At 38.4% G+C, this 25,260-nt stretch overlaps 1 protein-coding gene across 6 annotated transcripts in view; it reads left to right on the forward strand.

Annotated features, from left to right (window-relative positions):
- NCKAP5 (NCK associated protein 5) overlaps nucleotides 1-25,260 on the forward strand; it is a 432,579-nt gene that overhangs the window by 315,612 nt on the left and 91,707 nt on the right. For 5 of the 6 annotated variants that reach the window (XM_071746512.1, XM_071746517.1, XM_071746511.1 and 2 more), the window contains one exon: nucleotides 13,603-13,693. In XM_071746512.1, coding sequence (XP_071602613.1) covers nucleotides 13,603-13,693 — 91 coding nt within the window. The remainder of the gene's footprint in view (nucleotides 1-13,602; nucleotides 13,694-25,260) is intronic. The other variant, XM_071746513.1, reaches the window with a different exon arrangement.

The raw sequence follows: 25,260 nt of genomic DNA on the forward strand, positions 1-25,260 counted from the left end.
GCTGTGCCAAATTCTCAGGTATCTTAACATAAAGGTAGGTATTGCTAAAGTCATCTTCCACTTTCAGGTTAGCACAGATTGCATGGAAAAAGTAACAGTTCATAGTAACTTGGTGGCTTTGATATTACCTCTAACATTTATTCCTAAAGCTCTATATATTGTGTTTGCTGTTCCTTGGCCAAACTGCCTTGTGAATATTCCAGCCTTGTTTTCTCTGCAGTAATGCTGCCTTGCACAGAATAAAGAGGTTGAGGAGCTGTCCCTTGAAATAGAAACTCCTGAAGCTTTTTATTTTGCTGAGTCTAGTTGGTTCATATTCCAAAGGATGATGGAATATGATCTACTGTTTGGGTGCATGAAAGCTGATTAAAGTTTCATCTTCATGGATTTATTCTGAATGCTGCTTCTGAAAAGTGAAGTCACAGAAACAAAGGTCATATTTTTTTACAGTGCATGAGTGGCACAGATTTACATTTCTCAAAACTTGAGTGTTATCTGATCATGGAAACAACTCTCCTCTTGAAGGGAGAGAGGGAGTTAATATTGGAACATTTTTTCTCTGTCTGATGAATCTTTGATTAATGTTACACTGGTATTTATTATAGTCATAAAGCTGTTATAAAATAACAGAGCTGCTAAATCAATTTTCAGAGAAAAACAAAGCCACAGAGGTATCCTGTGATGGTGAGGAGACTTGAAGAGATGCTTCTCGAACCATAGCCTGATGTGTTAACTGCTGGATCTGCCTTTCTAAAGCAAATGTGGTTTGTTAAAGCAAATTATTTCCTGTTTTAGATATTGTGAAAAAGTAAATCCTACATAGTCAAGTTAAATATTTTACAGAGGAAAAATAGGAAACCCTGTAGGAAACCCCGATGAGCTCCTAATAAATACAACTTTTATAAATGACCCAGCCTTTGTTTCATTTTAGTCATGTCCTAGGAGAAGGAAAGAGGTTAATGTTCAGCTAGTGCATTATTGAGGGATTTCTGGAGTACATTTTCAAAGTCTCATACAGAGTTCTGTCCATAGGATTCCCATTAAACACAATGGGAGCCTTGTGGCTAAAATCCTGCAAAGCAGTTTTAAAATGTATCCCTTGCTGTGCTGAAGATAGATGATTAAAGAATGAGTTCTTGAACAGGGAGGAGGGAGTGATTCTCAATGTAGGGCTGTAGATAGACTAAAAATCCTCCTATAAGCCCTTCTTAAATGACCTTCTGTTGGAACTCCTAGCTAATAGCTCTCCTGCTTCTGCAAAAGAAATACAAATACGTTACAAGTAATTAAAATACACATTTACACCTGAGAGATGTCTAGATGTCCTTCCACTTCTCTCGAGTTCATCTTTTTTATTCCTGTTGCATTTCATTCTGTTTTCTTGGTTTTTCATTTTTCATGTCCTTTTTTCTTCTACTCAGAGTTCTCTTACATCTTTTATGCTACTGTTGCCTTTATTTCTGGTCCTCACGTCTTGTGCTGTTCTCTTCCTCTCCATTCTTTCCTTTAAAAAGCTTTCTTGATTTTTTTTCCTCTGCTTTCCTTCTCTGTTTATAATTATTTCCTCCCCCTCTCCACTCTTAATCCAAGTTTTAGTCTGTCCAGTTGCTCCCCTTGTGGGCCAGTGATGGGCTATGCCTTTCATGCCTTTCCATACCCCTTTACTCTCCCCTCTGTACCTTTTATTTTTCACACTGACAGCTGGCCATCCCTCCAAAGTGTCCCTTTTTACATGCAGCAAAGAGCCAGTGTTCTTCCTCTGTATTTCATTGCAGATCCTACATGCAAAAACAGTCCTTTGCTATTATTCAGTTTGTCTCCAGGAAAATGCAATTTACAGAGAGCTTCAATAGTGACAAATTTGGCATTTTGAGCCTGTATATTCTGGTGTGTTCCTGCTTTTAATTTATATAATGAATAATGACTGTGACAGGGTAATGTGTTTTCTTCAGTGTTTCTTTTTCTGTCCTAAGTTGTACAGATAAAAGAGCTATCTGATGATCCTTGTTTTTTCCTCTTTTCCCTTTTCCCTTTGCCTTTTCTCTTTTCCCTTTTCCCTTCCCCTTTCTCTTTTCCCTTTCCCTTTCTCTTTTCCCTTTATCTTTCTCTTTTCAATTTCTTTTCCCTTTCTTTTCCCTTTCTCTTTTCCCTTTCTCTTTTCCCTTTCTCTCTTCCCTTTCTCTCTTCCCTTTCTCTCTTCCCTTTCTCTCTTCCCTTTCTCTTTTCCCTTTCTCTTTTCCCTTTCTCTTTTCCCTTTCTTTTCCCTTTCTCTCTTCCCTTTTTTCCCTTTTCCCTTTTCCCTTTTTCCCTTTCCTTTTTTTCCTTTTTTTCCTTTTCTCCCTTTTCTCCCTTTTCTCCCTTTTCTCCCTTTTCTCCCTTTTCTCCCTTTTCTCCCTTTTCTCCCTTTTCTCCCTTTTCTCCCTTTTCTCCCTTTTCTCCCTTTTCTCCCTTTTCTCCCTTTTCTCCCTTTTCTCCCTTTTTTCCCTTTTCTCCCTTTTCTCCCTTTTCTCCTTCCCCTTTCCCTTTTCCGCCTTTTTTCTTTTATGAAACTGTTCTTTCTCTCTTCTTGAATTTCATTTGCACCTTCTTGTTTGTTGTCATCAAACCTGATGGCGCTGGATAGGATGCTATTCCAAGCCTCTTCTGTGTGCATTGTCATGTATTTTTATTGCCTCATTATCAACTGCTTGATTTAGAAGAGCTGCCAATATAATTTTAGAGAGACTACCACTACCTGATGATACAGGTAATTAAGCTCTTGGAGACCATTATTTTAACCACGTGTTCCTTGTTTGCTGTGCTGCTAGGATTTGCAAATGTACCTTACATTTCAGTAAGCTTTCATTCTTATGTCTCTGACATGACTTGGGTTTTGGTTGTTTTCTAACCACTCACAACTTAAGTCTGGAAGAGTAATTACTTCTGTATTTTAGGTTTCTCTGGTTGTAGATGTGTTTTGGAGGTCACTGACTCTGTCCACCAGAAGGGTAAACTCCTTTTGAGCTGGGCATCAGCAGCACAGGAAATTTGTTCCAGAGCACAGCTGCAGGAAACTTGTACAGAGGGAGACAGTTTGACATCTAGAAGCTTTCAGAAAGTCAGATCTACATTAAAAATCTCCATTTTTCCCCCCTCAGTTTTAGTCTTCCTCAGATGAAAATATGGAAAGGCTGAAATCCGAGATGTCAAAAGAAATTAAGTTTATTAAAGCTTTTTGTTGTCTTTAGAAGTACTTTTAAATTAATCTCATGGTTGGGAATCTGAGTCATTGTTTCTTTCTGTTCTGTTGGTTCTTGTTCTTTGTATTTGAACATCTGAAGTGAGCCATTTTGGGAGGATCCAAGTTCCAAGTGGGAAACTTTCCTTTCATACTTGAGTCATGTAGTTACATTTGCAGGAGTTTTGCCTTTGGGCCTTTGCTGTTGCTCTACAGTGTCAGGAAAGGGTTGATACTGTCTTGTTAATTTGATTTTTGATGTAAGATTTAGGTTATTGAATATGGAGTGGTATCTTGCATACTTATATATTTAGAGTCTCATTATCTCCATTTGTAGCTATTTTTTTCAAGACATTAAATTCACAGCTAACATTTTCAGGGAAAAAAAAAAGCATGAGGGCATGTTGTATATTGTTCAAGATAATGAAAGTTTCTGAACTTTAAAGGTATGAATACTTAGTTGTCACTTAATCAAAAGAATTTTAGATCTTTCTGTACAGCAATAATATGCATGCTCACTAGCTGCTTAATTTGAAGATCTACATATTTTTAAGTGGTTTGCAATTTTTTAATGTTAAACAGTTGTCGAATTATTAGGTATAAACATCTCTATATTCTCTCACAAGTCCTCCAGGGTTCATTTTAGTGCAGAAGAGCAGAAATTTAGGAACAATAAAAGGACAGAACGAAACTTTTGATACCAAGCTTCTTTCCAAATCGTGTGAAACGTGTGGAACATTAACATTTATCATAAAAGAGACAGCAAAACTGTCAATTTGCTTGAAGCTACTGAAATGCTTTTTTAAGGTACAGAGCTCACTGATGATAAGAATTTAAGATTTGTAGTCATAGCAGCAGATATAGAGAGGGCACAACAGGGTGAAGAGTTGGCATCCTGAGTTCTAATGATTGCTGATTCTGTCCATGTTGGGTCACCTTGCTGTGCCTGGTTTTGGTCACCTGTAAGATGCAAACACAGTATTTTATGCTAACCTGAATAATCGCAGCACAAAAGCTTCAGAGCTCAGATCTCTTAGGAGCAGAGATTTAGGATATACTGAGATGAGGTCTCACATCAGTGGTCTGTTTAATGGAGTAACTGTTTGCTAGCACATGGTGAGTTATGATAATTAAAGGTAGTGTGATTTGTCACTTTAAAGAGAACAAACTCAACTTTTGTACTAGATCTTCCTTGGATTTTTAATGCAGTTTTTCACTAATTGGAAAATGAAGATGTCGATACCTGGTAATGGGTTTCCCAGTCATTGTATAAATTTTAAAAGTTTAAAAAGTGGAACTTATAATGGTGAAGAAAATACTATAACAATAAATATTGGTTCCCTGAAGTTGATGTTACTTATAGAAAACCATAGGCACACATCTTCATGGTGTGGAACCCTGGAACTACCTCAAAACTTCTATAAAATTTTCAAACAGGTAGCACTATAAGGAGAGTGAAATCATATTATTTCAAGCTTAAGGTTGAAGTCCAGAATCAGATGGACTAAAAAAAACCTTCAATGGCAAGTCAGAGGGGCTGAAAATAAAAATAATGATTTCTGCAGAATTAAAAAAAAAAAAAAAAAAAAAAAAAAAGAAAAGATAAATCCTTCCTATGTTTAGCTTTCTTCCAACTGTTGTCTGTACTCTGGACATCACAGGTTGGTATCTACCACAACATTGTGCAACCTGAGCCTGAAAGCTTCGCAGTGGGCTGTGTTGCATGAAAATACATGAGGACAGCTTGTTTGCATTGTGGAGGGTTCTGCAAATGCTCATTGATGACAGATCTCATTTTCATCTTGCATTTCTCTTGTACCTACTTCAATCCCACAAAAGTTGCCTCCCTCCACATAGCATCTTTGCTATTCCTGACAAAGACATAGAAATCTATGTAGCTATATCAAGGTCACCTTGGTACCATCTCGAAGCTCTATCTCAGACTGGAACAAGAGCTTTTCAGTTTTCAGTGGCTTAAAGTAATAGTGGTTTTCTGTATCAGGGTGCTTATATTCAAAATAATATATGTGTATTTGGAGGAGCTGGTAGATGTATCTATCCATCTACCTATCTGTTTCCAAATATGGAAAATAAATACTTTTTAAAATAGTAGAAAACAAGAAAAAAAATGGAAATGACCATTTTTTTAAAATTGGAAATATTTGCAGTCTGGCTCTGTAGTTGTCTGTAATTTTTGTGTTGCTTTTAGTTATACTGAAACACTGTGATTATTTCTGATGCCTCCAGCATGAAGAGAGTTTAAACTTCTCAGCATGCATTAAAGCTGACACAAGAATTAGCTTTGAGTGGGGGTCCGGTTCTGTCCACTTGTTAATGAAAATATCTCCTGTCCTGAAGTCCCAGATATATTACTGGGAAATTGCAGGTGGGGACAGTCCTCCCATTTGAAAAATCCTTTCAGTTGCCCATAAGAAGCTTTTCTGTGAGGTTTAGACTTAGGCTGTTGTTTTTTTAATCCTCCACGCGCGTAACTTAGAAAATCACATACTGGGCTGGTGATGGAAGACATACAGTCCACATGGCATTTATCTATCTGTCAGCACAGAAATCAGCATTACTCTTGGTTTCTATTGCAGCTCAAAAGCTCTTTGCTGTAGGTGTAAATTTGTTGACTGAAATCTGTATGGCTGAAAGTGACAATGGAAAAATGTCTAAAATATTGGCTGGCTCAGATGGTAGGTTGAGCAGTGTCAGAGAAATGTCAGGTTTGCCACTGCACAGTAACAGAATTCAGAGTTGTATGGGAGTGGTGCTATGAGAATGCTGAGGTCTTTCAAAATCCTTCCTTCCTTACCTGAGGCTCAAAGCACATGCTCATGTTATATTAAGGATACCTTGAAAATTTTTAGCATGTTCAATAGTCAGTGATTCAGCTAAATAAATGTTGTGCTTCATCTTTCACGTCTTTCTAAATTTGAAGTGGTGGTATGGTCTAGCTGACAGAGAACCTGATTATATTGTACACTCCATGGAAAGATACTTCTCCACTCATATAAACAGAGCTTGAGATATCTTCCATTCCACTACAGCCTTCTGATAGTTGCCCGCATCATGCACAAGATATTTTATTTTATGTGCTACACTTCTTTGTTGCCCCTCCGGCAACAGTTTGAGTGTATTTTGAGTATGTTTTTAGAAGGAAGGTTTAGCATAAATACATGAAAAGAGCATGGCTTGTACAGTTTGGATTTGCCACTAGTGAATACCACGGCTGCTCAGAGCCTGTGGAGGGGGAAGGGCCGCAGTGGTGCTGTAGGAGAAAAAATTTGGATTGATAAGTGCCTGAAGTGATGAATAGAAAAAATAAACATTAATTATAGGTTATATGTGTATCTTTCTGTTGCTGTTATAAAAGGGATTATTACTTTATTTTCCAACTGAAATATTAAGGATGGATATTGTGCCTTCTGCAGGCTTTGCCCAGCACACTGCTGTAAGGCATGTACCCATGGCATATCCTAAGCAGAACTGAAAACACAGAGAAAAACCCTTGGGGCTCAAAGCCCCAGCATTTCCCATCTGTCAGTTCTCTTTTAAGTTTATCGTTTGTCTGTTTTCACTTCTTTATTTGCTTTTTGAAATCTTTTAAATTTTCAATATCTGAATTACTTGGAACAGCTTGCCTCTGTCTCCTGCCTGTCTACCTATCTGAAGCAATGGTCCAGCAGTGCATAGTGGGTGCACTGGGAACATCAGGCATGGACACAGGTTCGGGGAAGAGGGGACCAGTTCATCCTGGGGCTCACCATGGCTCACAGGGGAGAGCTGAGGGGCTCTGGGCTGGAAATGGGGCTGGCAGGGATCTGTATCATCTGGAGATGAGGCTGCAGATCAGGAGGAGAGCTGAGGGTCAACAGCCATGGCTAAAGATGATGGGAATCCTTGTGGCCAGAGGGGAGTAAGCAGGGTCTGCAGTTCAGGGAACCACTTATGTTTGGAACTGGGTAGAAGGAAGGACATTCCTACAAAAGTGCAGTAAATAGGAACTTCTGCTTTTTTCATTTGTCTTGTATAAGTCTTGTATAGCCACTTCAGTGTTTCCACTGTTTAAAAAAATATGGTCCTTAATCTAGAATTAGGATTTTTTAATTGTTTTTTTGGGGGGTGAGGGTGTGTGTGTGTTGTGTGTGTTTACTTCAAAACCTTTTGGTAATTTGAAGAACTCACAGTAAGCAAAAAGTCTAATCTGATCCACTGCAGAGCTTTGAATGGAGTGGTGAGGGAAGTGAGTTGCAGGTAACCCCTAAACTTGAAGTATGAAACTACATGTGGGTAAGCAAACAAATTTATCTGGGAGCTGAGACAGACAGAAGCTTTTTGTTTGGTTGGATTGTGGATTTGAAGAGAGAGCTGCAAGGCTTGGACAGAAGCACAGAAGTCTGCCACCAAAACCAGGCAGATTGCAGTCTCCAAAAAGACATCTGAACTCCAGCTGGTGAAAATGCTGTCTGGTTCACAGGTGAGCCAAGAGATGAAATAGCTGAGAAACCATGTGGGAACTTGTTCCTTGGCCCAAGATGAGGTGGTAGGGAGAGTTTAGACATCTCAAGAAGCTGAAACCCAGGCCACATGTCCAGGGAGGATATAACTAAAAATAGAATTCAAGAGAGTTAAGCAGGAAAGAGGCGGAAAGCTCTGCTGTCTCACGGGTAGGAAAATTCCTACCTGAAAATTTTGATTACATAGAAGTTAAGCTAAAGGTGGAGAAATATCTGTTACTGATATTTTTCTCCAAGACAAAAAGTCCTGCCCCTGCTGAGTGCCATGAGGAGTCAGGAAAAGCTGAACTACAAACCTCAACTGCTGCAGTAAGGTTTTCCCTTAAAGAAACCTTTGGACACGTCTCTGTAAGACTGCAAGCTGGTATCAAGTTGAAGGAATTCTTGTGACATGCATTTGAAATAACCACTGAGTACTGTCACCTCAGCTTAAGGGTGATGGAAAGGGAAGATGGTAGCACGCAGCAAAAGGTAGCTGCCAGCATGTGGAAATCATGAAGGATTTAGGTCAAGGGAGAAGGGGATAAAACTGTTATACACCTTCTAGAGTTGGAACAACTATGTGCTACCTGCCCCTTGGAAGGAGAAGTCTAAAAAGGGCTGTATGGGATGTGGCTGAACAGAGCATGGGCTAGAAAGAGTATTTATTCCCTGTGCTAGAAGAGGAATCTATGTAGGATGGATTTTTTTCAAGGAGAGCTTGCTATGTCACGGAAAGGCTTTAGGTCTGGGGAGATCAGAACCCTCTAAGGGCTATGCTACAGAGGATGGGGAAGAGCTTTTTTCTGCAGTGAGATAGGACATAAAGATATGTCCTAAAAAGCTGAGAGGCTGGTCAGAGAATATCCTCTTTATGTGTGAAATTACTGTGGCAGACTGAGAGACACCTCTCTCAAGAAAGAAAATCAATAAAATTAACTGAAAGGGGTCTGGAAGAAGACCCCTTTTTTGAGAAGTGGGAAATATACAGGGAAGGTTCTGCAGAGTTGGAGGGCTGAGAAAATTCTTGTGCCTCCTTGCCTTAGTTTGTTTGTGGAAAGATTAATTCCTCTACAATCTTGAAATCTGTCCTTGGGGAAGACCCCCAAAAACCAGCCTATGGCTTTGGTCCACATGAAATGACAGAACTTGGAGGAGCGCAAAGTGGGTGGGATTTTTGACCATGTCCCAGCATTGCTGGGCAATGGCACAAAGGCAGTGCTCATTTATCAACTTGATTGTCCTGAGAGAACTGGGAGGAAAGTCAGGAACTCAGTTGCCTACCAGTGCTGCATCATGTCCAGCAGGGGCTGTCCCTGGTTGAAACATTGCCCTGGTGCATGCCATGAGTTGCATCAGTGGGGCCAGGCAGGAGATGGAGGTAGCAGAGCTTTCAGAAACATAACACCAAGAAGCTTTAAAAGCAGTGGGCCCTTACAGGGAGGTCCTGGCTTCCAGACAAGGCCTGAGTTGCAGCAAAAATGCAGGGGAAGCTTTCTTCTACCATCTTGGATGCCTGTGCCCTATGTGCTGCTCCCTGGGAAGGGAAGGATGTCCCCTGCTTTCCAGAGCTTCCCTTGGCCCCCTTGCCCAGCAGCATGAACTGCTGGATGTTGCAGTTAAATTCATTTCCTGGTATTCTTTCAACAGCACAGGACAAATTACATTTTCAAAATGTAGGAATAACTGATTTTGTTTCAGGAGGAGTAGCAGCTACAACCTGTGGATCATAAGTTCAAGTCCTCAGCTCTTGACCTTAATGTGTAATTAATTTCATGAAGTGCTCAACTCTCACTTCAAACTGTTTCTCATCCCATTGCACTACCTGGCAGGCTGGTTCAGAGTCTCTCTTTTTCAGTGTTCCAAGCCATCCTAATTCTGGCTTTACTGTATTTATAACCACAATATCCCCATCTTGATTTCTCCACCATTGGTATTAGGTTGATGTATTTTCCTTCCCATTTTACCTTTTCGTACTAATTTTTTTATGGGAGTCATACTTTGTAAGCCCTTGGTTTCCTAAGTTTATCAAGATAAGGTGTTTGGTCTCTTCTCATGACAGACTCTGTGTTCCTCCAGGCAGCCTCAGAGCTGTCTCTTCACTGAATCCTAACTGAACGAGCTCCTAATGCTGTTGATCATAATTGTGGATGATATTCCAGAAGAAATCTTGACAGTGCTTTCCAGAGTGGGATTGATAATTTATTCTCCTTAAGCTCTCACATTTCGTGAACAGTCCTGATTTCAGAGCACCTGATTTCCTCTTCTGTTTTACGCTTTGAGAACTTTATCCTTAGGTTAGGACTGGTAGAAGACTTTTTTCCTACTATAAACTGATATGTCAAGAAACATAAGAAGCTAATAGCAAAGATGGGGCTCATTAATTTTTCCCCCTAAGTAAAGTAGTTTAAAAAAAAGAAACAAAACCAAAACAAAAATTGAAACTAACACTCCTATTGTAAGAAAAAAAATCAATTTTCAATTCAAACAATAGATGTAATGGAAAATTTAATGGTAATAAGTGAGATGCTTCAGAGGAATAAGCTAGTGAATGGAGCACTAAGAACGGGGAAATTTATGTTCCTAAATACTGATGGGAGAATGTAGGCTCAGGAATGGTGAGCTTTAGAGATTGGTTTTGCAGTTTGTAACAGCTTGGTAGTTACATAAGATGCACAGAATCCTTGGCAAAACAGGTTTTTAGCATAGGCCAGAATGCACGTGTGGGGGATAGCTATTCTAAATGGAATCTGCAAGTGCCTGATGTTGGAGAGGGTCCATCTAGGATAGCAGAATTATGAGCAAGAGAAGATACTTTCTGTGGTTACCAGAATGGTGGAAAATATGGGTTGATGTGTAGAAATAGCCTTCTCACTTCCAAAATGCACATGTCCTTTGGAAGCCTTGTTCAAGGAGCAAAACATTTCAAGTTGAATTTATAGAGTCTTAACTATTCCTGCATTCTTTAAAAGAATTTACACTAAATCCTTCTGGCATGCACTGTCACTGTGGAGAGTATTATAGATCAAAATATAAAAATTGCTTTCCACATAGGGTGCCAGTAATTCATGCTTCAAAGATCCTAGTTTATAAGAAACAATTATTATTGATTATTATCCTGTATCACGTTTCATTAAGCAGTCCTTCCTAAAAATGGACAACTCTGGTGCTAGTGAAGAAGCTGTAGATTATAAAGTGTAAGAGCACTGGCCATCAGAACTTGGCAGTAAATTTGACTGTAAGCATATTTCATCTCCTCGTTTGACAGAAAGCAGTTTTCTCTTCCCTTTTTCAGGTATTTCATGGGTACCTAAAGCTTGCAAGATCCTCTCTGTGCTGGTTTTATGGTGATGTGACCTCTCAGACGGTGTCTGTGTTATGCCTGTACATCAGCTTTATGGCTGTCAACTTGCAAAATTCTGTAGTAGCTGCAACCAGCAAAACAACAAAAGTCTCAATTGTATTTAACTGAGCTCTCTGTCGTGTTGCAGAGATTATTCTGTTGCATAGAAATCTTGAGAGCTGGTGGGAGGTGTCACTCATCGTGGCATGAAACTGTGTTCAACAGTCCCTATGAAGCTGTTCAATCATTGTCCAAAATAGACTGTCTTTATTAGACTGAAGATGAAATGACCTATTGAATTTAAGAATTCTTCATCATTTTTCTGAGCTAATCTAACTGATGACCCTAATATGCAACTAGACAATGTTTTCATTAAGCATAAATTGAAAAGAATCTAATTTTAGTGATTGTTGAATCTATTCTTTCTCCTGGTTTGCTTGTTTTTTAATTTAAGAACTTCATGAAGGGCTAAAGTTGGAACTGTGTGTGCATATATAAGCACAATAATTAAGAATCTTAATACATCATTAATTTAAAAATGAAATAATGAGCATGTTGAGAAATCTTTTGATGAGGACTACACAGGAATTTATGTTATGAACCAAAGTGATTTGTTCTTTGTGTAAAAGGCATCTGATTAAGGTCAGCTTGTGAGCAGAAATGGTTCCAATCTGCAGCCTGAAAAACTGCACTACTGTCTGAACTAGAGATTAGAGTTGGCTTGTTTTTATTCACATTTGGTCAACAGATGGTCCAACTATTCTGTGGGCATTCTGGCACTGTAGAATTCTGCACATCAATGACAAAAAAACATCGTACGAATAAGTAAAATGTCAGCGTTCATCTGAGCAGAATGAGTATCCAGTGTCAGCTTCTTGAAGAGTAGCATAGCTGGCTGACTTGAAAGGAGAAAACCTAGAGAAACATTGGATTATTGCTAAATTGGCCAATATCATTCAGTCTGATAAGACTGAAAGAACAGAAAGACCAGGAGGCTTTTATAAAAGATAATGCTATTGGCCTTTGGCCAGAGCAGTTAGCTAATATTTGCTGTCTCACTGGATTGTTACCTTAGTAATTAAAAAGAAAAAAAAAAATTGATATGCTGTGAGTAATTCTTCTACTCAATTGCATTTGCAAAGAAGGATACACAAAAGTCATGTTTCCTTAAACACAGTAGTGATAAACAACAGCAGGCAGTTTCTGGTCTGATATGCCTGGGAAAGCTTGGCTCTTTCTTCAAGGTCACAGTTTCAGTATACAGAATATCTGGCAATTTGGCTCAAGGTATTCTCTCTTTCCTTCCTTCACATCAGGCACAAACCTGTGCCAGAGCAGTTTTTCCTTCTCCAGCCCTTGTTCCAGCTGGGCTGGTTTTCCAACTGTGGCAAGGATTGAGACAACTTAAAAGGACAGAACAGAAACTTGGAAAAGGAGGGTGAGAAAAACTTGCATCTGCAGAGCTGAAGAAGCAGCTGTGCAGGGGTGAGAATTGGGGTGAGAACATGGGGCTTGAAGAGAAGAGTGAGGAACTTTGGCTGAAATTGTCACTCAGCATTTTTTTGCTGTGAAACCCAGAGTCCTTATTGTCATGTCCATCACTGCTTCTCTGGGTTTTGATCCCTTTGCTCCTCTAACAGAGCTGAAACCAGCTACAGTTCAGTTCCTTTATTTGTGGTTAGTCTTGGTGACATCTAAGCCCATGGGATTTATTTTCTGATCTGCCTTGAATGGGGTCAGTGTTTCGTAGACAGCTTCCATTTTTCCCAGTGTCCTTATTGTGCAAAGGAGCAGAACTCTTCATTCTGTTCAGCCTCCATCCAGGAGGGATTGTGTTGTTACCAGTTTTAACATGCTGGATGAATGTATGTAGATCAAAGACAAGTTTTGATGGTGTCTATTAATACCTAAAACAGAAGTGCAAACCTTCTTTCACTCATGGAGCTGAAGCTGATTCTGTTTGCATGAGATGGTACTACCAGGTTGTAGCTTACACTTGCTTTTTACATCCCTTTCACAGAGCAGAGAGAGTGAATGTGTTCACCAGCTGTGCCCCTATAAACAAATGTACTGGCACACACTGCTCCACCTATACCATAGAGAGAAAATGCTACCAATGGCTTTGACAGTCTGTCTGAATTTGTCAAAATTGACAATTGGCTAGAAATACAACAGGTTGTGGGTTTTTGAAAAATCTGACTGATTTTGTTCCTAAACAACAGTCATTTTATCATGGTTGTTTGGTTATACTGTTGACAAGGTGATGTCTTTTGCACACATTTGTTTTTAATTTTTGTAACTGAGCTCCAGTAGGATTTTAACAGTACAGCTAATTACTGTGCATATTCCAAAGATAAAAGAGTGCCCATAATGTGTTATTCATAACATGGAGTATGAGAACATTATAAGGCCAGGGTTGCCTTTAAATATTAATTTCATGGTCACCATGGATGCATTAGGCTCTTGTAAAGAACAAAACCACTGAATGGGACTCTTATGTTTTTTCCATGCAGTTGACTTTTATAAATATTTTCCTTCTCTAGAATGGAGGAGACAGTGAGAAATCTGCTACAGAGCCAAGGTTCCTCAGGCCAGCATGGAGAAGGAACTGTCAATATCATGAAGGTATATCAGGTATTAGTGACTTATTACCTGCTTTCTTGTGATAGAAAAATTCTCTAAAATGAAAATCATGCTACTGAAAGAAATGTGTCTGATGTTGTTTCTTCTGCTTGTTATAAATACTTGTAAGTGATGCCTGATACTATCGCTCCATTTTACCGGGCCTTCTCAGCAGAGCTTAAGGTTTTTCATTTTTATTGTCATTATGTTATCTTCAGTGGTTATTCCCCAGAGTTAACACGAAACAGAGAAACTACTTTTAAAGACTTTATTAGAGCACTTAATATTTTAAGTAATCTACTCCAGCATTTCCAGGAAACATGGATGCTTGTGGTAAGTTGCCCTCCCCATTATGATGGATAATTTTATCCACGCATTGAGTGTAAGGTTTTCATATCAGGCTCCCTAGTTTCTTCTTGTTGCTTGTGGCTGATGCATTTTATCAGCCTCCAGTGGAACACAGAGTGTTTCAGGACAGAATTTAGGAGAGCAAAATTTTTAGAAGTTTTCCAAAGAGAACCAGTTTGGTTTATTTAGTTTATATGAAAGGAGAGTTTTAAATTTTCCTAATGTATTGAGGTATTCTGGAAGCAGTGAACCTGAGGTGATGGAAAGCATTTTTAGGTGGCTAGAAACAAGAATGAGATACATCCCAGTTAAGATATTCTGCACCTGAATTTTTAAGTAAAACACCTAATGAAGTCAGTCCTATTCTTTATCTTTTTAAACAAAATAAGCATTCCTTATAAAGACATAAAACGTGGAAATAATATATTAGAGGCTATACTGGACAGTGATCTTTCAGATAAAACACTTTTCAAAAAATTCTAGTTATATTAGTCCTTTCTAACAACTGGTGTCATATTGCTAATACAGTCATATTGCTAAACAAAAATGTATGTAATAAAGCATTATATGAATCATTAATATATTATTGAAACCAACTGTGTGGAAATCATAGTCTAACACATCATCTAAATATATGTTGAATTTTATTGTAAATGCTGTGTCCAGGTTTGGCAAGAAGCATCAATATTGCAATCAGAGCATTTCTTCTGTATCTTTCCAAATGCATTCAGACAGGATAATTCACATGGGAATAAAACTGGGATGTACAACCTAAGCAATGTTCCTTAAAAACACTGATATATTCAAGTTCTTGTGAACAGGATGACCTTATTATCATTATGTATTTATAAATGGAGTATACTTGTGAGCTATTCTTGGGAAAAAATTATTTATTATATGATTCCAAGAGATACATATTTGCATGCATACAAAAAACTCATTGAATGCATAAATACTAACATTTTTTTGAAAGCCATCCTTGACAATTATCTTATAGAACATAGTCTGAATTATACCAGTTCTCTTTGATTATTATGATACGATCAGTACTCAGTGCAATAGAGTATCAGATTTTACTGCAGTTTCACAGCCATGTATTTCATAAAAAATAAGGACATGACCTGGGTGATCTCCAGTCTGAGTTATCAACACATTTCCCATATTCTGTGACACCATGGTAAGTTAGTTCTAGTGTATGAAGTCTGTTCAAATTAATATCTGAATAGTCATAAAAGATACCTCTGTGCAATAAATGCTTTTGATCTATTGACCATCGTCTACATATTTGTTTTTTTACAAATCTAATTATTGTTTTGGGATGTATGAAATTGAGTTCTTATTATAATATCAATATGCCTGACTCCAGAATAAATATTCTTGCTAATGAACATTAAATGTTGTTTAGTGCTTATGTTAGAATAATAATAATAAGATGGAGTCTAGAGCAAGCAGTATTATTGCAACATTATGTTAGGACCTGCTGGGATGCATGCTTGAAATATTCTAACCCTTTCCAATGCCCTGTGGGAATTTACTTTGCTGGACCTGCAGATGGACGATGTAATTTCTTTAGGATAAATGAATTTAAAAGCAGGAGTGCAAATAAAATTACCTTCTGTTTTCATTTTCCATAGTGATAACAGATTTCTCACGCTTTAGCATGCACCATGAAAAGAATGGCACAGAGCTCCATGGGGGACATCTGTCCCATTTGTAGGGCATCACCACTGGTGGCTTTGAGCATAAGAAAGTTAAGTTCTGTTTCCTGCCCTGTTGCTGGATATAAATGTGTACATATGCCTGCCTTATCCAAAGCTATATCCAAAGATATTTATCTCTGTAGGCTCAATACTGATAACTTCAATAAAAAGATAAAATTATTCCAGTCCTACCAGACTGCTAGATCTCAGTCATGAAGTCTGGAGTGTTATGCCAAGTGCTTTGAAGCAAGTGTTAGAGAGGTGATACTACAGAAGTGATAAAGGCACATTACAGGTGCCATAGTTGGCCAAATCAACCCAATTTTTGTCTGTGTGCTATGTGAGACTCAAATGTGGAGCAGTTGTTGTGACTGTCACTTCTAATTTGCACAGCCGTTGGTGTTAACAGCTCTTTCATGAGAAGGAAAACTGTATCCATTTGCAGTATAATTTTATCTTAACACAAAATTATACAAACTTAATGTTCAGGCCATTGATATGTAACATTTTATAGATGAGATGTGGTCATGAATTGAAAAAAAGCCACTAGTTGAATTCCCTAGCTGGAATCCATGCAGGATTTTTAATGCTAACTACTATTGCAGAAAGAGAAAATATATCCTTAAAATTAAACTTAAATCTCTGGACTGGAAGTGCACCCAGGAGACTACATCAGCCAGGCCTCCTAAGCTACTGGGGAGAATATTGCCAGGCAAAGCTCAGCAGTTTTGTGTCTCCCAGAGAAGGGCAGACGAGGAGACATCCGAACTGTTGGAGCCTCCCCTGGAAACCCCTGGGCTGTTGAGGACACAAGCAAATGCTGTTTGACTGCATTTCTCTGTACAGAGAAATCCAGGGCTAGCTTGATAACATCTAATTCCTTATGGACTTTTTCCTGGTAATTTTCTACCCCTGTGCAAGGATTCTAACAAATATTTTTTTCCCTTGCATAACTAAATTTAGATTGGATTCTGGCCCCCAAAGGAGAGAGATGGTGCTCCTCAGACACTTCCAAATTACAGCTTTGTTGGAAGGAAAATATGCACAAATAGTTTCCCTGGTTGATTGTTTTTAATACAATAACAAAGCCACGGAGTTATATTTTACACAAAAAGGTCTCATAACTGAAATGTGCCATTTGTGTACCTGGTTCTCAGAAAATAAGCTTTTTTCCCTCCCAGAATCCTCTGTATATCTACAGTAACAAGAGGTGAAGAGTGGCTGATTTAATAGTACTGTTAGGTATTATCCTGATTATGATTCAATGTTTAGATTTTCATCTGCAATGTAGCATTTGCTATGTCTTTCTTCTGGTTCTTATTTTGGAATGAATCCACAAAAATCAGCCCATTTACATTGCCTGAACTCTATACAAAATAATGGAAATTCAGGGACACTCTGAGGAAAGTAAGGTAAGGATGTGGTCCAGTGCCTGACAGACACAGGTCATCCTAATACATCCAGGGACTTCCCATTTGTGCACAGCAGCAGCCACAGTCTTGCCCTTCATGGTGATGTTCTGGTTGCTTTTTTGCTAATTCAGGGGAAGTACTTGAGAGAAAGTGACTCTGACAAGCCCCTGCTCGGTAGTCCTAAGAGACCAGAGTGCTTTCAGGGAGTTCATAGCAAAACACCAGCCTTAAGATAATGTGCTCCTTGGAGAGAAGCTCTCTTGTATCTGAAGGCCAACTTGTTGCTCTTTATCTGCACTTGTTCCTCACTCAGGTCAAATCTGGGCTAGCAGCAGCAGGGCTGTGCTGGCCCACATACCTTTGGATGTGAGAGGTCCCCTGCAGGGACCCAGCGCTGCTTCAGCCCTCTCTGCTTCTCAGCAGAGCAATGAGATGCTCAGGGAGCTGTCATCATCAAAAAAAAAAAGATTTTCATAAGATTGGTATTACCTCTGTAGTTTATCCAGATGCTGTCAGGATCCAGATGTGCTGTGACCTGACAGCATGGCCCATGTTGGGCTGGTGTTGGGGAACTTCTGGTTGGGCAAGAGGGTCTGGCAAAGAAGTAAGTGGCATTGTTACTGTCTAATTCTTCTAATGTTCTCAGAAAGGATAATGAGAAATATTAAATAGAGGCCATTTTATGCACTCAGCTCTCTAGTGACAGGAGTTGAAAAGCAGTTTTTGTCCTTTGGTATTCCAAGGTTGAGTTTTCTGTGTGGCCACGTCAATTGCTTTGTCCCCGTTTCCACATCTCCATGAAAGACACTGATCACTCTGCATTCTGTACTGTGATTCATTTATGTTTTCAAATCATAAGAAAACAATGCTATTTTTAAAATTCTGAAAAGCTGAAAAAATTTAAAGGAGATTATGTTGTATTCACAGATTCTCTTTTTGGAAATTATTTTAACAGAAAATGCACTAGCCAGTTTACCAGTATATTTGATTTGGAAAGAATGTGCACTTCTAATAAAGACAAATATTTTTAAATTTTAATGAAATATATTTAATCTAAGACATAATAGCATATTGGAAAAGTTGAAGGGTTTTTTTTTTTTTGAGCCAGACTGATTGTTCCTACATTTTATTTACTTTTTAGGTGTGTTTTTTTAATTTTTTATTTTTGTGTGAAAATGAATTCTTAGATTCTTTCGGAAGTTTCCCTGACAACACTGTAAGACAAACCAAGTATTCCTTGGTATTTGCAAAAAATTTCCTGGTTATGTAGTAGCATAAATTTTTTTTTTTTGTCTTAAACCTACAGGTAATTTCTTAGGTCAGCTTCTGCATTTGCATTTGTGGGGAGAACTAATCAGTTTACATATTGGTGTCAATCTAAAATAGTAGTTAATACTTATTTTCAGGGATGTCCTTTAGCATTTCTTCATAGTGTTCCCTAAAGAAACCATCTATTGAAAATGGTATCAACAAGTGTAAATACTTTGGAGATGTTCTGATGGTCAAAGTAAAATTGGACTCAAAGTTTTTTCAGTTTCATTAAAAAGAGCAATTTGTCCTTGATCCAAGTAGTGAAAGGACATTTTTTTAAAAAAAAATAAATTAAAGGGCTGCAAAAGGAAGAAAAAAAGGCTTATTGCTAGCAATTTAAATCCAAAGTAATTCTAGTGCCTTAATTGCTGTTACATAAAATTTACTGAATTTAATTTTCAGAATAGTTTGGCTTGTTTGTACTTCAGTAAAAGGTAGATATTTTAGTACTGTCACTTCAGTCAAGTGTAGTTACTTTAATACTTACAAACTCCTTCAGGAAAGTTTAATTGCTGCGTATAGGTTTCCTGTGAGGAAAGATGATTACTTTAAGTGTGGCACTATAATGAACCAATTTATAAGAGAATATCTGCATGTAAAGTCACATTTCATATTCTTCTCATAATACCATATCACAGAATCACAGAATCATCCGGGTTGGAAAGCACCTCTGAGATCATCAAGTCCAACCCCTGATCCACTGCCACTGTGGTTCCCAGACCATGGCACTGAGTGCTACATCAGTCTCTTCTTAAAAACCTCCAGGGAGAGAGAATCCACCCCCTCCCTGGGCAGCCCATTCCAATGCCTGATCACCCTCTCTGGAAAGAATTTGCTCCTAATATCCAACCTAAATCTCCCCTGGCAGAGCTTAAGCCCATGACCTTGTCTTGCTGAGAGTTGCCTGGGAAAAGAGCCCTACCCCCCCTGGCTCCAACCTCCTTTCAGAGAGTTGAAGAGAGTGATGAGGTCTCCCCTGAGCCTCCTCTTCTCCAGGCTGAACACCCCCAGCTCCCTCAGCCTCTCCTCATAGGGTCTGTGCTCGAGTCCCTTCACCAGCCCATTTGCCCTCCTTTGGACCTGCTCCAGGACCTTGATATCCTTCCTGAACTGAGGGGCCCAGAACCGAACACAGGACTCAAGCTGTGGCCTCACCAGGGCTGAGTACAGGGGAAGAATAATATACATACATATTCATATATACACATATACACAACCTGACTTCTAGAACAATTTTTCTCTGCTGCTGCTTTGCTATTCAAAGTGTAGCTGAAGTCTTCCATTTTGAAATGACGATAGAACAAAAATCCCAGTGAGCTTCTGCCAGGCTGCCCTGCCACCACCGTGCCTGAAACTTGGCCTGGAAGAGGCACCTCTAGACTGGTCAGTCTTTGATTTTGCTTTTGATGGATGAAGTGCCAGGGGCTAGGGGGCTGTTGATAATGTGACTGTGTGACTCTCCATTTGCTGAAGACAGGATGGTGTCAACAGCAATATTTGGTTGCCAGGTTAGCGTAGTTTACTTGGACTCACGGGAGTGATGTTCAACTGGGAACCTGAAAACAAGAAACTCCATCTCCTCTTATTGATCTGATAAGTACACTTAAGAGTGAACTTCACTGTGAAGGTTTTCTTCTTCTACCATCCTTTTTGAATGGAACTTTTTCAAAAGAAATAGATGTTTCTGATGCGTGGAACAGACAACAAAAGGATCATCAGGAAGTGTATTAATGTTACTGCAGAACTGCTCAATAGGGCTGATAGCTTATACTCTAGCAAGGAGTGTTTTGAGTGGAGAATATGTAGTATATTTAGATTGATATGTGAGTGGTAGGAGACTTACATCAGAAACAAAGAGAAAGGATTTGGTTCTCTTATCCATCACACATATTTAATCTAGGGACTATTACTGCTCACTGTTCACTTCGTAAGTGACATCCAGAGATGGAAAAAAAAAAGAATTTTATATGTTGCTCCTGACAAAGGTAATGTTAAACTGTGAACAGCTGGGGATGTTTCTGTAAAATCTTGCTGTATATGTTTATTCATTTCTTTTCCTTCAATTTTGGTCAGCTTGTTCTGAACAAAAGCTATTAGCTAAAAAAAAATATAGTATTACTACCCTTGCTGATGTGCTATCTAAAGCAAAGCTGTATTTTAGGCTGTCCTTCCACTGGGAGAGAATAAAGCAAAACAAAACAGCTGAATGCATAGACAGAAGTAAGGAACGTAAAACCAGAGGTCATATTTGTAACCTTATACTCAGAAGTCATTTAGACTGCACTGTCTAGTTGTATGCATTTTTTTTTTTTTTTACATTCTTACTTGTTTGCTCAGTTATGGTCATACTGTTTATTAACGAATAAGAAAATAAACATTAAGAAATAAAGCAAATTTAAAAAAAAATCTTTCAAATGGAACAGACATATTCATGTCACAGTGAGATCAGTGACTACTCCTGTACCAAGCATCTTACGGGAGAGACTTTGTGAATTTGTCAGTCTTACTTCACATTTCTCTAGCATAATATACAGGAGTCTTTTATTCATCTCAGGTGTTGCCAGATGAAATAGGTTGTGTGTGAAGACAGTGCAAAATTTCACAGGGCATATTTAAGAGAGACTGAGCCACAGTGTTTAAAGAAGAAAAGGTCGTGGTGGGAGGAGAGAGGGGAGCAAGGTGCCACTGGGAAATAATGTTAAACTTGTTTGAATTTTAAGACAGTGGTCCTCAGAGCAATTGTTGCCTTTTCTCAGCTTGCAGTTAGACAGATACTTATGCATAGCTTGGGGATATTTTTTTCATTAATGTATGAAGAAATGTTCATCTACAGTTTTTATCTACATTGACATTCTGAAAATTCTTTTCAGACTTGGAGGTCTGCATGGAAATAACATCATCTAAGAATACATCAAGACTACAAAATAGCCTTCCAAGAACAGCACAGACAATTTGTTATTACATAAACAATCTTGTTTATGGGCATGTAAATTGTAGTTTGGAGGTTAAGAGTCTGCCTTTATTATGGCAGGAAGGAGTGCTAGGAGTGCCAGTCTGAATCTGAGCAATCACACAGCTTGGAACATGAGTAATTGCAGTTAGATATTAGGAAAACCTTTTTCTGTTGTTCTCCAGTGAGGGGGGTCATATGGTCAACTGGAAGATATTACCCAGGAAGATTCCTGAATCACAGAGTTAGTGCAAAGTTCACTGAAGAATACAACATAGCATAACCTAATACTGATATAACTGGACCTGGATCTGATTTACTGATAATAAAGAACAATCTTTCATAGGAACATGTGATAAAATTCTGCTTGAACGAAACAAGAATTAAAAAAAGATCCTTGAAATGCTGGTTTTCCCAATGATCATTGGATGACATTCAGATTTACCTTTCTTGGGATGGAGGAGGAAATTTCTGAAATGGGCAGTTTGGTCTCTCACCTTTTAAAAGCTTAAATATGATCTTTTCTATCACTATAGTTAACTTATTTGTTCATAAATAGGAACAGCACTTTCTTGTTCAGTATGCTTAAAGATGAGTTCCAAACAAGTCAACTCTGTGATTCTGTGAATGGGAGAAGATTTGCTTTATATTCTACGTATTTCTTTGTAATTCTACGAATTCTGGTAAATTATCATTTGAAATTTCATGTGGCTTTTCCTGTTCTGTTAATTTATTGTTGTTTTATTTTTTCCCTAATAGTGAAAAGAGGGAGTATTATACTGCTCCTTCTAGTATCATCTAGCTGGAAACCAGCTTTCTGATGTCAGTCAGGTCTTTGCATTGTACAGCTTCATAGATCAATGTCTTCAGTGATTTATATCTTTGCATTGATTCTAGAAACCTTCCATTTCCAGACTGCAGGGGCTGTTTTCATCTGTTGTTTTCTATTGGCTGCAGGGCCTATAATGCTTGATCGAAGGGTACATCATCAGTGTGCTATTTGTTTGATTTATAGAACAAACCCAGTACGTAGAAATAATGGTCAGGGAAGAACATCATTTTAGATTTGCAAAATCCTGTTGGTTTCAGAAAAGCAATGACAGCTTAAACCAGCTTGAGAAGCTTACACAGTGTGGGACTGGATTGTAAGTTTCTCATTAATTTCTGTGGGAACAGTCCTACAGTGAGTAGCATAATCCTGGTTTCCTTTTAGTAAGATTAGAATACCTAATATTTTCATTGTCTCTTTGTTGACACAGAGCATTAAAGTGTAGATGAGCCTTTACTGTAGGATTCTTATCAGGCTGCTGTGTTTGCATCCTCTTTTGGTGTAGGCATGTGTCTGAAACTCTAAATGGTCTGGGGAGACCAAGAGCTAGCTTATTGTTTCATTTGGACTAATTTTTCCCATCTCACCCCCATTTTTTTTTTTTTTTTTTTCACCTGTCCAGCTTACTTCCAGAGCTCCACTTCCATCTGTTACCTTCTCACAGGAATAAAGCTGCATTGATCAGCAAGACAGCACTTATTCTGCCTTTGCTGGATTTATGACTTGGAAAGTATTTTGCTACTCAGCTTGAAATCCCAGCCTGCTTGTAATTGTGCAATACATGAGGAGTACAAGGGAGACTGTTTAGAAGATTCAAAACACAGTTGTCAGTCAAGATAACAAAAGAAGTATAGGAATCTAGAGGGAAAAAAAGGAATAAGCAGCTCTTCACCATTGTTGGATGCCTTCAGTATGCTCACTCCAGAGCTTTCTGTAAGATTTGATTAACATCATGCAGGAAATACACATTTCCTCTTGCACATCTCTCTCTGCTCCTTCCTGCTTCCCCCCAGCTGCCTTTGGTAGTAACACATTTTTCACTCTTAAGAGGATTCTGTCATTCCAGAAGCCTTTGTCATACTCCCTCATACTTGACTTGTCTTTAAGTACAAAGGCTCTTTCAGAAGCACCTGTTTTCCTTACTTTCATGAGCATGTATTTTCCACTCTACCCTTTTTTTATGTCACCCAGGTAAAACTGGTTAAAATGACAGGACAGCATCCTTCACAAACTGCATGCCTAAGCTCAGTGTCTAAGGTTAATGATGTTTTCCTCTATTCTGCAGCTTTTCCAGATTGGTGACATATCAGGGACCTTTTTAGACCATGCCTGGAACAGTGAAACTTCTTCATTATTACTCAGTAATAAACTAGTTTTAAAAATATATGAGCTGTACTTAGCTGCTGAAGCAGGGTTTCCAATGGTAGGTATCTTCAGGTATTCTACTGCACATCACAGTAAACCAGGATGTGTATTCTTGATTATGCCACTTGTGTGCAAAGTTCACCAAATGTAATTAGAAGATTAGAAGATGAATGGATGCCCCTTTTGTGGTGAAATGTTATAACCTGTGCTTTCTTCTGCTGGTCCTGTGGGCTTGCTTCCCTTTCAGTTTGAGCAAGAGAGGTGTCCCTGTGGTGATGCTTGTATCCTCTTCCATTCTTAGCCATATTTAATTCATGTCAGACTCTTTCCTAAAAGTGATTGTTTGTGTTTGAATTACATCAGGCAGATTTTTTTTTTTTCTGAGTTCATCAAAGTGTTTTATGTGAATGCACCAATCAGTACAGCTTGAAGGGAAAATGATTTAATGACTCTTTTACAGATGCTTGCTTGTTGCACCACTGCGTGCAAAAAAAAATAAATAAATCCAAAACAAACACAACTGCTGTATCTTGGTTTGTGATGAGGATAACACTAGTACTGGAAATCTAATGGAATGGCTCTTGGACATCTTTGTTTTGAGGCTTACAACAAGATCTGTGCCTCATGGTTTGTGTAAGAGTATTCAGTGATTAAACCCATAGCTTATAAAATTGATTCTTGATTAAAGTTTTAACATGGTAATAGCTACTCTCTAAGATAGTTAATTTTTTAAGAAGACATTGTTAGGAATGTGATTCATAGTGCTGATTTTAATTCAGCTGTGTTTATGGTTTTTAATTAAGATAATGTCTTGCTGTTATTTCTCAAAGAGTTATAAGATATTTTCACTGTTATTCAAGCTGGATCAGTTCTCTGTGAAAATACATATTTCTATACTTAGAGTTTGTGTTGTGTAGTATTTATGGGAAATGCAGCTTGGATATAGACTGACCAGAAGATATGGAAGTATGTGCCTTTGTATATATAAGTCCAGTTGAGAAGGCACACAAAGAAAACTAAATTCTCCTTAAAAGACCTCTCTAGATTTGTGTTGACACTCATTATTTAATGTTGATTTACCTCCTATTTTTCATCCTACATCTTCTCATTATTTCTCACCCTGCATTTGCTTATAGTTAGAGAATATGGTTTACAGGATAGAGAGTGTCCACTTTGTGCTTCACCCAGATGGTAAAATTCACTATATACAGCTGTGTAGCTCTCTTTTTTTGGCAATATTCTACATTGCCTGTTTATAGCCTCATTGTTTTTCTTGCTCTGTCTTCATTCCCTCTCTCTACACAGAACCTGGGCACATAATTAATGGAGTTAGTGAGATGCAGTGTTCAAACCTATGATTTTTGCAGACCTCTTTCAAAACTCAGCAGCTCTGGTCTACTCAGCAGCTACTAATAATAACTCAATCTGACTTGCTTGTAATAGGCTGGGCACTTCTGACAATTTTGCTGTCAGTTAGATTCTCTCCAGTTGTATATTAGTGTGGATCTTAAATCAGTATTCAGCTGGTAGCTTGGTTCCCAGCCCATTATTTAGTAATTCAAATATTAACTCTAGATGAAGAAAGGTGAAATACATAAGGCATGAGCATATGTTAACTTTTCCTCAATAAGCTGCTTTATATCTCAGAGGCAGAATGCTTTCAC

This window comes from Heliangelus exortis, chromosome 6 (assembly GCF_036169615.1).
Source record: "Heliangelus exortis chromosome 6, bHelExo1.hap1, whole genome shotgun sequence".
Taxonomy (NCBI): domain Eukaryota; kingdom Metazoa; phylum Chordata; class Aves; order Apodiformes; family Trochilidae; genus Heliangelus; species Heliangelus exortis.